Source organism: Aethina tumida, chromosome 6 (assembly GCF_024364675.1).
Source record: "Aethina tumida isolate Nest 87 chromosome 6, icAetTumi1.1, whole genome shotgun sequence".
NCBI lineage: Eukaryota > Metazoa > Arthropoda > Insecta > Coleoptera > Nitidulidae > Aethina > Aethina tumida.
This window is the reverse complement of record NC_065440.1, coordinates 1,172,764-1,187,151: the sequence shown is the minus strand read 5'-3', so window position 1 is coordinate 1,187,151 and position 14,388 is coordinate 1,172,764. Positions and strand designations below refer to the sequence as shown.

The window sequence follows — 14,388 nt, the reverse complement described above, 5'->3', positions numbered from 1 at the left end:
CTGCACAATTTATATATACGAACTTTGGGGATTTATCGATTTACATGTTGTATTCTTAATCACAACAGAGTATAGAGATTGTAATATGCGCCGCCGTCGCTACCGCGCAGATTAAAAATTAATTAATTAATGAAATCTTTGATATTTTGTTATTAAAATTGTTTAGTGACATTTTGAAAAGTTACCTCTCGTTGAAGTGTAGCTTCTGTTCAACGAGTTAGGGAGAAGGAGGCAGATATAATGAAACGAGATTTATTTGTCGTATCTTCCTTCCTGTATATTACAATGTATACCGCAAGATACATAGCTTATGTCAATTGTTATCGGAACAACCACGAGGATAGTCGGGGAACTTTTCTAGGTATTTCTTCGTCATCCCCTGGGATACTGATTGTCCTGGAGACAGTGAGTGTTCCTGTTTGTGTATTTTTTGTTTACATTTTTATTAATGTACTGTAGTTTGAAACTGAGGAAAACCAAGGACCACGTGTTTGTGCATAAAACTTTAGTGTCTAAGAGTCGTGGTTTCTTCGAAGGCACCCCATCTGAAAATCTTCTGGCGCCCTAAATTAAGAATATGGAGGGATTCAACGTAATATAAGTTGTTTAAGTTCATATTTGTTTATCAATTTGAATATATAAAGTTAGTAATAATTTTAGGTGACGATGGCAAAGATATATCTGTTAAACTGGAGGTTTTTAAAAAGGAATTCTAGAAGCGATGCCATAAAGCTGTTTTGGTGAATTATTGAAGGTTAGTGCCCATATTTTTATTTGATTATGGTAAGAAAATACATTATATTTAATTCTTCTTTAATATACATTTCAAACATTTCCTTTTAAAAAGAGACAAAATTAAAAAATAATTTTTTGTTTAATTAATTATACTTTATTTAAAAACTAGTAATAATTACATTTAAATATTTAAGAAACATAATACACAAATACATTTATTTAGTTTAACGAAACACATTACTGTTAAATAATTTTTTATTCATTAATCACATTCTGATAATTTGAGAAATAAATTATAAGAAATATTTTATTAATCAAAAATATCATAAAAATAATATTAATAAAGACCTGCTGAAAATTCATTTAATTTTCCATTTATATAGATTTCGAATGCTATACAAGTTTTTGAGCATTATTTGTGTTTTCTTTTCGCTATGGGGGATGAATCAAAATGGTCAAATTGGAATTTATATAATGGGAAATCGATTTGGACCATAAAACTTAAATTTCTTTAAGTTTAATTGGTATGCTCTAAAATATTTTAAAGTTGATAAAAATATGTCCAAAAGTTTCAAAGATTAGTTGATAGTAAATAATTTTGTGACTAAACATTGGATAATTACATATATGTAGGTACCATAAAACGATAACACCAATATAATTTATTGGAAACAATTTAATTAAGATCGAAATGTTAGATGAATAGTTGAAATGCCCAATGTTTATAAGTTCTTTCAAATTAATTAACTCATTCACTAATGTTTTTAACAACCTTTGATAAATTATCTCTAATAACATTTTTCATTATTTTTAGTAAATAAGTGTTTTACTTTATAATTTATTTTATTATAAACATTTAAACTATTTGAAGAATTTAAAACGATTATTAAATATGTTGAGTCTTATTTGGTGTTTAATATATTGTTTATATTCAACCTTATTTTTTATTTTAGTCATGGACGATGGAACAAAGGAGGTTCCCAGAATGTTTCAATTTCCTCATGACATATGAATGATCAAAGAGAATCTGATATGAAAGAAGTGAAATCAAAGGTCAGTAAAATAGTTACTTTTAGTTCGTTTGGTTTAAAATACATTTAAGGTATACATAGTCTGTCTCAAAAATTAGGACTTAGGATGTCAGATACGCGAAAGGGGTAAACAAATCGTAATTTTTATTTAGTATTATTCGGAATGAACTTCTTCATCACTGTAATTTGAATCTCTTTTGTAGCCAGAAGTCTGCTGGTTGTAAATCTAGCGGGTATGGCGGATGTTATAAAAGAAAAAGGCCCTTTTTGGACAAAACTTCATCACTATTCTAGGCTTGTGAGCCGACGCTATGTATGTACATTTTACACTTTACACTTTACACTTTACACTTTACACTTTACACTTTACACTTTACACTTTACACTTTACACTTTACACTTTACACTTTACACTTTACACTTTACACTTTACACTTTACACTTTACATTTATAATAGTTTGCAATAGTCTCAGCTATGTATTATTAGACAAATATTTTATGTTGTTTGTTGTTATTCCAATTTTAAATATTTCAGTTGAAGAAAGATGATTTAATATGACAATTTCATTATGCATGTTTTTATTATATTTATATTTTAGGTATTTTGACAAGCTGTGTCGAAATAAAAGGGTTCAGTATCGAGTTTCTACAGCCATTGTCACAAGATTATGCATGAAGTCCATTCTATTCATTGCTTAATTAAAGAAATACCAAGTACAGCCAGTGTCAACTTCATTCACATAAGATTGATGTAGTGGTGGTATAATTGTGCTGCGGTGGTAGCGGTAATTTCTAAATGAAGTGTTCGCAATAGACGGTATGGTATTATATAGGCATGTACCAATGTACCAAGGTAGTAGTAACAAATCTCGTTGTTGATGTTGAATATAATTAATGTTTATTTCTGCATCCTATTTTAAAACAGCCACACACTGAATAACAACAAAATTTTAGATTATAATGTAATGAAATAACATTAACATGTACGGTTACAGTGCCTAACGTGCTTGTGCGAAATATAACAGTTGCATTGGACGTTGGAAGACCTTAATAGCCTAAAAGTTAAAAGCTAGCTAGATTCTGCACTACCAATACCACAACGATCTGTACGAAGTTGGTCTTGAATACTTCAGTGAAAAATCACGAGTCTAACTTTCTGCACTACACACACGAATACACTTCTGCTGCATCAACATATATTTGAATGAGCTTTTAGTATCTGTGTACTCGATATTGAAAATTAGGCACTACAATTTAAAAATTAAAATATTAAGTAATCATGTATGTTACTTAAAATAGGTAATATTTTAAGCAACAAGTATAAATTACGATTTATGTTATTTAAATTATATTAAAATTTAGATATAATTGAGTATATTATAGGTATTTATTGTTGTCAAAAATAAGGTTTCTAACCTGTTTCTCCACAAACATTGGGGTTGTTTATTTGACAATTATTTCAAGCATCCATTAAAAACGTCATGGTTTGTTGGCTGTGTTATTTCTTAAACCATCTTTCTAAATTGACCATCATACTAATATACTGTGACTATAGGGTATTACCAGTCTTTCATCTTTTCCTAAACGGAAAATAACTTGATTTATTTGAACTGCTAGTCATGCATTTCTTTCAACTTTTCCTTCTCCTTGTCCCTGACAATATTCGTTATTGTTTCAAAATAATACGACAATTCTGTGTATATCGGTAAATGAATTTATAAACTTAAAGCTTACAATTTGCACTTCTGAGCTTCCTAAAGCTTTTAGAAAATCTTATGAACCCTTAAATATTTTCGATTGGGTGTTTGGCTGTCGTGTTTACACTTTATTATTGTATTGTAATTTCCTTGTCTTCATTGCCATCGATTTATTTCTTTAACTGAAATTACAGGAATTCCTTTACTATTTGGGACTTACTTTATTTCATCCACCTTCATCTCATATAATTAACACCCTATATTCTAATGGGGTTAAATCTCTACTGGGTCCACTTTGTGTTTGATTCTGATTGGTTACTATTTTTCTATTTTATATCTAAACGTTGTTAATTGAGTCATATCTTGCAAAAGGACAAGCTGGAAATTGTAGTAGTTCACTTCGATTACTATATAGTGGGCCATTACAGAAAATAACCCAGAATTAGAGATGTATCGGTATTTTAATACCGCGATTTTGGAGCGATATTCTTAAGAAACTGTTTGGTCACTCTTTCAGTGACAATATCACTAGTGACTAAGAAATGAGGCAATTGCTTGGACATACTCGCGGATTGAAACAAAACATCAACAAGATCAACAACAAAGAAAGATATACATCCATTTATGTGGGACGGCCGGATTGCAATTAAGCAGAATCTACTATTCATTAGCAATAGAGTATTAGCAATTAAATTTATTGCTCTCTGGGGATCAGTCTACCTTTATTTATTATACTGCTGTCCAACACGCTGTGTGAGGAACTGAGTGAAACTCCGTTTTCGTTAACACGGCTTCTCCTGACTGCTACTGTGGTAGAATTACTACATGTACACTTTCATTTTCTTTTTTGACCTCTTACATAATCCATACTAAAATAATCATTTCTCTGGGATCCTACAGTAAAACTCAGATTCATATTTTCACAGATGAAATAATCATTTCTATGTGGACCTACTGCACAACCCGGATTCACTCATCCACCTTTAACACAATTCATAATTTCAACCAAACATTCAACAAATTCAAAATCTTGTTCTAGTCACACATAACTTTCATGTCCTTCGCTTCTGTAGTCGTGTATTTCTTGAGTTATCTGGGATTTTAAAGTGAGATATTTCTGTCCTCAATTCGTCTGAACCTGTTCCAATCTTCTTATATATATATATATATATATATATATATATATATATATATATATATATATATATATTCCTATATACTACGCCTTGCGGCGAACTTTCATCTACGGATAACAAGTAGGGGAGTCCGGCAACGCAGACGGTGCACCTACTACACTCGCCCGCGATATCTGTGCAACGGCTCCCCCTTTAACAATACTTAAACTATTTACCGGACCCAGTTGCGGAACAGACCACCGGGCCGCAATTCTGCGGCACCGTGGTCTGTCCCACAACCAGGTCCGGCTGAGTAGAATTCCACTTTTGCAGTGAATGGTTTGGTGTTTTGGTTTCCCACTATCTAACAATTCCCCAGCCTTTGGGTATGTGAGGGGGCTCCATTGGCACTTAGCCGTCCGGACAAAGTCCGTCCGTTGCTCGCGAGGAACCACAAGGAGGTGGCCAGGAGACACCCCTCGGCTTAGTGGAAAAATTCCGACCGCAGCTAAAAAGAATGTGTAAAGAAATATAAAATATAAAAGTAAAAGCCTTGCCGCTATATATGGGCGACAAGGTGTGTGTACAATAGTTGAAATTGTAAAAATAAAATAAGATTAAAATAAGGTAGAGCTAAAATTTGGTGTATAAATAAAGTTTATGGTATAAATAAAATAAATAAAATATGTATATATAAATAAAATAAGGGTATAATATAAATAAAAGTAAAATTAAAATAATAATTCAATATAATTAAACACAAAATCTCCCACATATAATAAATAAATAAACATACTTACCACAGGGACGTAACATGGTTAAAAAGACGGCTGCGGCCGGTCCGTCGGTCACCTGTCACGGTATTCCCGACGTTGAGGCACAGCTCCATCGTAATCCATGAAGCTGTGGTAAATTTCAATCGAGGCTCGGAGGGCCATTAGGGAAATGGTAACCCTAACGACTGTCTATATCTTATTATGTGGCGCAATGCCTCGATTGTATATCTGGGTTGTCCTCCACGAGTCCCGACTACTATCGGTAGTACAGAGGCCTCGCCTACACCAAATCTATTCTTGACCTGCGGTAGCAGAACATTATATTTGCGGCACTTATCCTGTCGAGCCTCTTCGAGATACCGCTTGTCCTCGTGGCGGACTGTTACGTCGACCACGAAGACCCGATCCCCAGTTTTAACTACTAGGTCCGGTTTGAGCGTCGTATTCTCGAAGTCCAGCGTAGGCTCCTTGATGATTGTTGCCGCAGGGTCCCTCTTGGGAATTTCCAACATGACGAAGTCCACAATATCGTCATGTCTCCGAATCCGCCATGTCTTTGTGTGTGTGCACTGCCCGATAACGTGGGCTAGCGTCTCGGGCAGGTGGCGACATTTTCTGCATAGCAGATCCCTTTGGGGTACTGCTCGGTTCATTGCGACTCTTGTCGCACAGGTGTCAGTCCTCATTTTTAAGGCTGTAATCAGCCTCCCTGGTTTGAGCAGCGTAGTGTTATACAACCAGCCATTCCCAATCGGGTCGTTGATGAATGACTTCACCGCCTTCCCCTGGGCTATGCTGGCTCCCCAGATTTCCAGTTCCTTTCGTTTTTGCCGCATTTTATATCGATTAATGTCTTCTATCGTTGCGGGCTAGTTTATTCGGACAGAGTTCGCTTGTCGCCGTAGTCTATCCTCTGCCCCTGACCCGTTCGCCAGCGCGTTGATGTCAGGATCGGGAGAGTTCAAGTGCCGAATCCCCGACTTTAAACTCGAGGTTAACGCTATCACCTCTTGAGTTTTGGAAAACCCAATCCATCATCCCTCTGTGCACTAACCGGTAAAGGTAGTGCGGGATTAGGTACTGAGACAATAAATTGATTTTCTTCATGGGCTTTAGTGGGAGTCGTGTAGCCCGCGTTAACGCTCCGTATATCTCATCCCTGATGTTTCGAATGTCGACCCCATACCAAGGAGAGATGTTGACTCCTAGATATCGTAGACTTGATCCTGCGTCTGCAAACGGAATCAAGCCGTCTTCTTTTCCTTTTATCTGATGTTGTCTTATAACATGAATCTTTTGTCGCTCTGATCTCTAAAGCAGCACACTTTGAGATCGATATATTCATTCCAATCTTTTGCAGGTATGACTCTGTTTCTATTAAGAGATCCTGCGCCTGTGGTGCGGAGTCCGCTAATAATATTAAATCGTCCGCGAACGCCAAGCATGACACTTTTGTATTCCTGTCTATACGATATCCAGGCATGGCCTCCAGCTTTATAAGTAGTGGTTCTAATAATGTGTTAAATATGAATGGCGAGAGTGGATCGCCCTGCTTCACTCCTCGCTGAAGGTCAACTTTGACCATTTCTTCGCCCATTTTGATTTGTGTGCGAACATCCTTGTAGCTTTCTTCCACCATACGCACCACTGCAGGTGGAATCCCTTTTCCTGACAGTCCGTGACCAATAATCTGATGGGGAACAGTATCAAAGGCCTTTGATATGTCGATCTGAACTGCCACCAAGCCTCCGGTTCTTTTCTTCTTGCTTTGTTTAATTATTTCATTTAAGATGTGTATGTTATTGTAGCATCCCTGTTCGCTCAAGAAACCTTTTTGCCTTTCGAAAAATTTTACGTTGTTTCTCATCTTCCTGTCGACTAAGCCCCAGAATAGTCGGGAGATGATAGAACCTATTGTGATTGGCCTATAGTTTTCGGCCCGTTACGGGTCTTTCCCATCCTTTAAGATGAGTGTTGTTCGATTAAATTTCCATTCGGTTGGTTGTTTTCCAGCAAGTAGTAGTAGATTAAAATATTTGCACAATAGGTACTTGCACTGCGGTTTCTTGACACCTCCACTCTTAATGCCGTCGATACCCGCAGACGCGTCCGCTTTTTGGCAGGCGACATGTCTGTCAACCTCTTCTTTTGTGAAGTGAGGAAAACAGACACCGGGGGAAGTCCATTGAGGACCCTGGTCGAGGGCATCTGGAATCTGTACCGTCGGCTTCGTTCCTCATAATCTATCGTACACATCCTTTATTTCTGGAATTGGCGGCCGGCTTTCCTGTATAGAGGGAAAGTTGACCGTGTTGCCTTGCCCTTCGCGGATATATTTAGCCAAAAGGGTTTTTGTTGTAGAGATCTCGTGTCCGGGCGTATACGTATCGCCGACGTGCCTGCCTTGTGGACCCGCCATGCTTCCGAGCGCGCCTAGCTTTGCGCTCCGACCGTCCGTCTCCCGATGTTATCAGTGTAAGGAGGCCGGAGTACAATTCATTCCATTCCGCCTCGTCCCACCTGAGCGGTTCGCGCAACACCTCCTCTGGAATCTCTACTTCCAGCAGTGGTGCTGGCCGAGGAGCTGGTCCTGGAACCGGCTCCTCGGCCTCAACAGCCCGGGCTGGTGCCTTCTCACTCCTTCCTATATATATATATATGTCGGAGGGTTCATGTGAAACGCAAGTAGTACTATGGGTTGCATACTTATAGTACTTGGGTGGAATCAGCGGAAGTGCTAAGCAGGGGATGGTACTCGAACCGAGGGTGACGGTAGAGGAGACCTGCGAGGGCGGACAGTTAAGCTCCGTCAGGGAAGCTGCGTAGAAGTCTTGGCTTGGCATAACCGTCGGGATCACCGCGTTTCATACGACTCCTACCTAATTGATTGACTATTAGTTGTAATCCTGTGCCTGTTAGTTCAATTACATTGTAAGGACTATTTGCGTGTTATTTAATATTCGAAATGGCCGATAATCCTGACCGCGCTGCGACATCAGAAGTGGGATCTGAATCAAGATTTGAATCAGGATCAGGATCTGGATCTGGTGGAAGTGAAGTGAAGTGGGAGTCTTTATTGGAACAACAAAATAGGAACTTTTTGGCTCTTCTACAAGCTCTGCGGCCACCGTCGAATCAGGTCAGTGTAGAATTGCCAGAGTTTGATCCGGATACAGAGAACGCTGATGCACAAGCTTGGATCTCGACGGCAGATATGTGCATTTCGGACAAATCAATGAGTGGTGCTCCCTTGATAATTTTGCTTAGTAAAGCTTTAAGGGGTCAAGCATCCTCTTGGCTATCAAAAGTGACATACCCGGAGATGACGTGGTCGGAATTTAAAGACATTTTTGCGTCAAGATATCATTGTCCCGAAACAACAGCGACTGTTTTTCTAAATTTCCTAAACAATAAGCCAAAGGATGATGAATGTCTTGCATCGTATGCAGCTCGCCAAATGACGTCGCTAATGACTAGGTGTTCGAATCTGACAAGAGAAGAAATTCTAGCGAGTGCAGTTGCACATATCGCATCATTCGAACCCAGGACTCGTCGACTTGCGATTACCTCCGACATCGATACAAGAGCTAAACTGCTAAAAGAACTGACCGTTTTTTTCTTATATGAAAAGGAAATCAACGACGAACGACCTCGACCACAACCCCAATAAAAAGCCTAAATTACCAATGGCTTCAACAATATGTTGCAATTGTGGGAAATTGGGTCATAAATCGGACAAGTGTCGGAGCTCAAGAAATAATGAGAACCAGATGTCGAGACCCAGTACCTCGAGGGGACACCCATCATTCAATGGACCAAATTCGACGAAGCCATCGATTGCCTGTTTCAAGTGTGGACGACAAGGACACTTTGCGTCACGTTGTACTGTACCCAACCACTTAGGCGCCAGTCCGCAATCGAAGGGATCAAGTACCGAGCGTCGCGTCAACATGTGTTTGGTAAACACACCTTCAGGCACTTTAAAACATAAGGGTGAGAAGTTTTCATTTTGTTTTGATTCCGGGTCGGAATGTTCGCTCATTAAAAAATCTATATCACTTAAGCTTAATGGTAAACGATTTTCTAATGTTGTTGTTATGACTGGCATGGGACAGATGAGTATAAACAGTACCTAACAAATTTAGGCTGTTGTTGAAATTTATAATATCTCTCTTGAAGTATTGTTTCACTTTTTACCGGATTATTGTTAGCAACATGACACAATGATTGACCGAGAAATTTTGAGTAAAGGATTAGCTGTTCATATGACATTTGAGGAACTTAGCCTAAAGAAAATCAATGTAGTTAACATGTGCGTTTTAAACGATTCCTACAAAATTAATTTTCAAAATTTAGACATAGAAACTGACAAAAGCTAGATTTTCTTTTAATACGGAGAAATGTTCTTTTCTTAAAAAAAAGTCTATTCAATATCTTGTATATCAAGTTTATGAAGTATGCAAAATTTACATAAATATCATAAAGTCATGTTTGATCGCTCTAAAGTCAGACACCAAACAAAATTTGATCCTATGTTTAGAATTGTTTTCTTCCTGATAGAGGTATTGAATGGTAATCTATATTTTTGAAGTCATTAAGTAGCAATCGAACTTATAAGTAAGCGCATGAAAAATCGTGGAAAATGCCAGAAAGTTATATTCCAGTTGAACTTGAAGGCGTTGAAAGAGACGTCAGTTTGAGTCCCAGTAGTGAGACTGTGGATTGTCTTACATGTGTCGATCTGTAACTGCAAGTGCAAAATCAGTTGGTTTTGATCATGGCGCAGGGGGCAGAGGCAATGTAGAGACGTTGTGTGTAGATGATCATTGTTTAGACGATGATTCATGTGTTTAATTGGGAATATTAACAAAGGCATTTGAATTATTATCAATGTTCATGTTTGGATATTTTGAAATAGATCTAAACAGTACCTGTGTTGAATGGAATCGGTTGTCTTATTTTGGGAAAGAGTTAATTGTAAAAATGTAATAATTATTTTATGAGTGTCTTGTAACAGATATTTATTTGGTATGACCGCATAAAGAAAATGCCAGAAAACTTTGTACCCAATGACGATGATTTAATCACTTTTTCTGAAGAAGAAGAATCAACGTAAATAATAGTTTAAATCTTAATTTTATTCATTTTTTATATTTTTATTATTATTTTATCATTGGACTGAAAACTGTGTGGACACTGATTAAGTTGAGAGCCGTCACTGGTAAAGTGGCGAAGAGATTTTATCGCTGGTTAAGTGATAATTTCTAGTGAGAGCCGTCGCTGGTAAAGTGGCGAAGAGATTTTATCGCTGGTTAAGTGATAATTTCTAGTGAGAGCCGTCGCTGGTAAAGTGGCGAAGAGATTTTATCGCTGGTTAAGTGATAATTTCTAGTGAGAGCCGTCACTGGTTAAGTGGCGAAGAGATTTTATCGCTGGTTAAGTGATAATTTCTGTTGAGAGTCATCGCTGGTTAAGTGATGACGAATCTGTATTGCTGGTTAAGTGATGCAGATCTTGAGGTTTTCATGTCCATAGATAAACTCTAGTCTTATATTCGAAAATATCGTAGATGTAACACGCATTGGGGCAAACTTTTATGCATTTGATTTGAAAGGTTGATAAAACTAACGTCTGATTGTCTGATATTAGTCAGGAAAAGCCGAATGAACTATTACTGTTTGAACTTAATTTGCAGGAAAATCACACGAGGACGTGTGACTTGTCAGAATGGTCGTGTCGGAGGGTTCATGTGAAACGCAAGTAGTACTATGGGTTGCATACTTATAGTACTTGGGTGGAATCAGCGGAAGTGCTAAGCAGGGGATGGTACTCGAACCGAGGGTGACGGTAGAGGAGACCTGCGAGGGCGGACAGTTAAGCTCCGTCAGTTTCGGTATTGTCCCTCTGATCTGATCGACGTGTCGCTTGAACGATTTTCCAAAGTGATCAATTTCGTAGTGTAAATCTCCTAGGCGTGTAATGATTGAGCCTGGAATCCATTTGTCCATTCGTGGATTGCCCGACAGGAAATATACTGATTGTGATGGCTTGAATGAACGATATATGTGATTGAATTCTGCTTGATGTTTTTCGGTGGTTTTTGCTTGAATTGTATCAGGTCGTACGAGATATAGACGCGTACGTATGTTGCGCCCTAAGAAAAGTTGTGCGGGTGGAAGACCTGTTGTTGAATGCGGTGCTTTTCGATAAATTTTGCTGTAGTGAACTTCACGTGGACTGCATTTTATGAAGTGCATCTTTTATAGTCTGAACACAACGTTCGGCTTGTCGATTAGTCGCTGGGTGATATGGGGCTGATAGCTTGTGGTATTCAACGCCGCTTGACTGGAGGAATGTTTTGAACTCGACGGACGTGAACTGCATGGCGTTATCTGAGACTACGGTGATTGGAGATCCGTAACTAGAAAATAATTCATCCAGAATTTTGATTGTAGATGTGCTAGTTGTAAGGTTCGTTGTTTTTACTTCGATCCATTTGCTGTAAGCATCAACGACGACTAAAAACATTGTACCTTCAACTGGCCCTGCATAATCTATGTGAATGCGTTCCCATGGACCTTTCGGATACTCCCAATGATGCTGATTGAATTTTGGTGGAACGTGCGCGTGTATAGCGCACTCTGGGCATGATTTAGCGATTCGTTCGATGTCGGCGTCGATACCTGGCCAATACACAAAAGAACGTGCCAAACCTTTCATCTTGACAATGCCAATGTGTGCAGTATGTAGATCCTTGAGAATTGATTGTTGTAGTGAAGATGGTACAACAACTCTGTGCTCGAAAACAAGACAGTTGTTGGTCAGACTGTAGTTGAGCTCTGGTGGTTTATATCCAGCACAAGCAAGACTTTGACCAGCTTCTAAGGTTTATATGATTTTTCCAAGATGAGTATTCTTTCTTGATTCTCTAGCTATGTGTTCTGCACGGATTGGAAGCTGATTAATTTGACACAGAATGAATTGGTCGAATTCGTCAATTTTCTCTATCTCCTTTCCTCTTTCTCCAGAAATTCTGTCGATAGCATCTGAGGTTGTTGGTAATGGTGCTCGAGAATTGTAGTCTGCATTTGCATTGGCCTTCGTCGTCTTGAACTCCACATCGTAATTGAAATGAACGAGAAAGTCAGCGTAATTTGCCATGCGACTGATACACAGCACTGGAAGTGACTTTTCTGGATGTAAGATTGTGATCTGTGATGAGTGTGAAGCGACGTGCATGGAGATATAGGAAGAACTTTTGTACAGCCCAAACGACGGCTAGTGCTTCTTTGTCAATCTGAGGATATCGTTGTTCCGTTTTCGTCATTTTCCGGCTTGCATAAGCGATGGGACGTTCATGGCCGTTGCTTAAGCGATGCGAAAGAACTCCTCCTAGTCTTGTTTTGGTAGCATTCGTGGCGAGAATTAACTTAAGCTTGGGATCATATGGAATTAGAACTTGTGGTGAAATGAGAATGTTCTTGAGTTCTCCGTACGAGCAGTCGGCTTCTGTTGTCCACTTGAAAGTCTCCGCGAGCAGAATGTCTCGGAGCGGACGTGCTAGCGTTGCCAAATCTGGAATGAAATCACTGTAGTAGGTTGCTTTTCCAATAAATAATTCAAGTTCCTCGAATGTAGAAGGTTTGGTAGCGTCGCGAATTGCTTCGATATGCTTATCTGACTTATGTATGCCTCGACCATCAATTTGTGTCCCCAGAATTCGACAGCGGTAGCAGCAAAGACGCATTTAGCACGGTTCAGACGTAGACCATTTTTCTTTGTGACGACGTGTGTCGTCGAAGCCCATTCTGAATATTCGACTCGTTCGTAGTGTCCTGATGCGATTTTTTTGTCAATCGCTTCTGCATATTTGTCGCGTAGAGCAAACGGTATTTCGCGAGCGCGAGCAAAAACTGGTGTAGCTTAAGGTGCATTTGTACTGGCGGTCCATTGAGTTCACCCGCCGTTTCACTGAAGATGTCCCCGTATTTATCCAATAGCGACTCAAGTCTGGTTCTGTTCTGGTTTGACGTCAAGCGTGGTGGAGTTGCAGTGAGATTGTGGACTTTCTGAGGCTTGAATATTTGAGTCCAATTTATTTCATGAGCGAACGATGCAATCCATTCGCGTCCAAATAGAGAGTAGTAATCGCCGTCGATGACATATAGGTCGAGTTCACGTGTTGTCGTACCCAACGTGACGTGGACTGTGACATAGCCCTTACATACGAGACGATGATGTAAATAACTGGTGAACTGGCGATTGGTTGACTGCAAAATATAGTTAGGGTTAATTGTACAAAGTGTTTTATAGTTTATGATGCCGCATGGTGCGCCTGTGTCGAGTTCCATTTCGACTGGCTTCCCGTCGATCTGCACGTGAAGTATTTGCTTACTGTTTTGAGAGTGTTTAAGTCTTCTAATGTGTTTAAATGCCTTACGGAATCCACTTCTTCCGCTGGCTGCTCCACAGTTTTGATTTGGTAATTTTTAGTTGCACTTGAATTCCTCGACCTGCAGACTCTTGCGATGTGTCCTTTTCTTTGGCAGATGTGACATTCAGCGTCGCAGAAAGGGCATTGTCTTTGATTGTGTGTGGCTCCACAACCATTGCACGCTGACCAATTGTTGTTTCCGTCTTTACCACGCTTCTGCGATGCACTGCGTGATGCTGGGTTTGGATTCTGGCCTTTCGATGCAGAGCGACCGCGGACAAATGATTTGACTTTCTTCACTTGGACTGGAGTGGATACGAGTGCGTGTGTTGTTTCGTTGTACGACGACGGGCCAGTCAACTTGACTGCGTCGGCAGTGTGACGAGTTGCCTCGAGAGTGTGTGCAATTTTGTATGCGTTCTGGAATATCTCGGGCTTTTTTGAAAGTATTTCGTCACGCATTTCTCGATCAATCAGACCATGCAATAATTGTTCGATGAGCATTCTGTCTAAAAATGCTCCATATTCGCAGTGCGCGGCACCTTGCTTAAGGCGTAACGCGAAGCATGCAACTGACTCACCCTTGAGTTGTTGTATTT

General features: G+C 39.2%; 1 protein-coding gene and 1 long non-coding RNA gene across 3 annotated transcripts; one reads left to right on the top strand and one right to left on the bottom strand.

The window, feature by feature from the left end:
* Positions 1–2,982, top strand: LOC126266038 (uncharacterized). Of its 2 annotated transcripts, XR_007548504.1 has the most exons (6): positions 1–405; positions 460–601; positions 661–754; positions 1,689–1,892; positions 1,970–2,079; positions 2,367–2,982. It is a non-coding gene; the product is annotated as an uncharacterized LOC126266038 (long non-coding RNA). The 2 variants fall into 2 exon arrangements; XR_007548503.1 differs by having other exon boundaries at positions 2–405; positions 1,689–2,079.
* Positions 2,983–11,583: 8,601 nt separating this feature from the next.
* Positions 11,584–12,075, bottom strand: LOC126265927 (uncharacterized protein K02A2.6-like). The gene has a single exon (XM_049968839.1). It carries the CDS (start codon positions 12,073–12,075, stop codon positions 11,584–11,586), a length of 492 nt encoding a protein of 163 aa, XP_049824796.1.
* Positions 12,076–14,388: the final 2,313 nt, after the last annotated feature.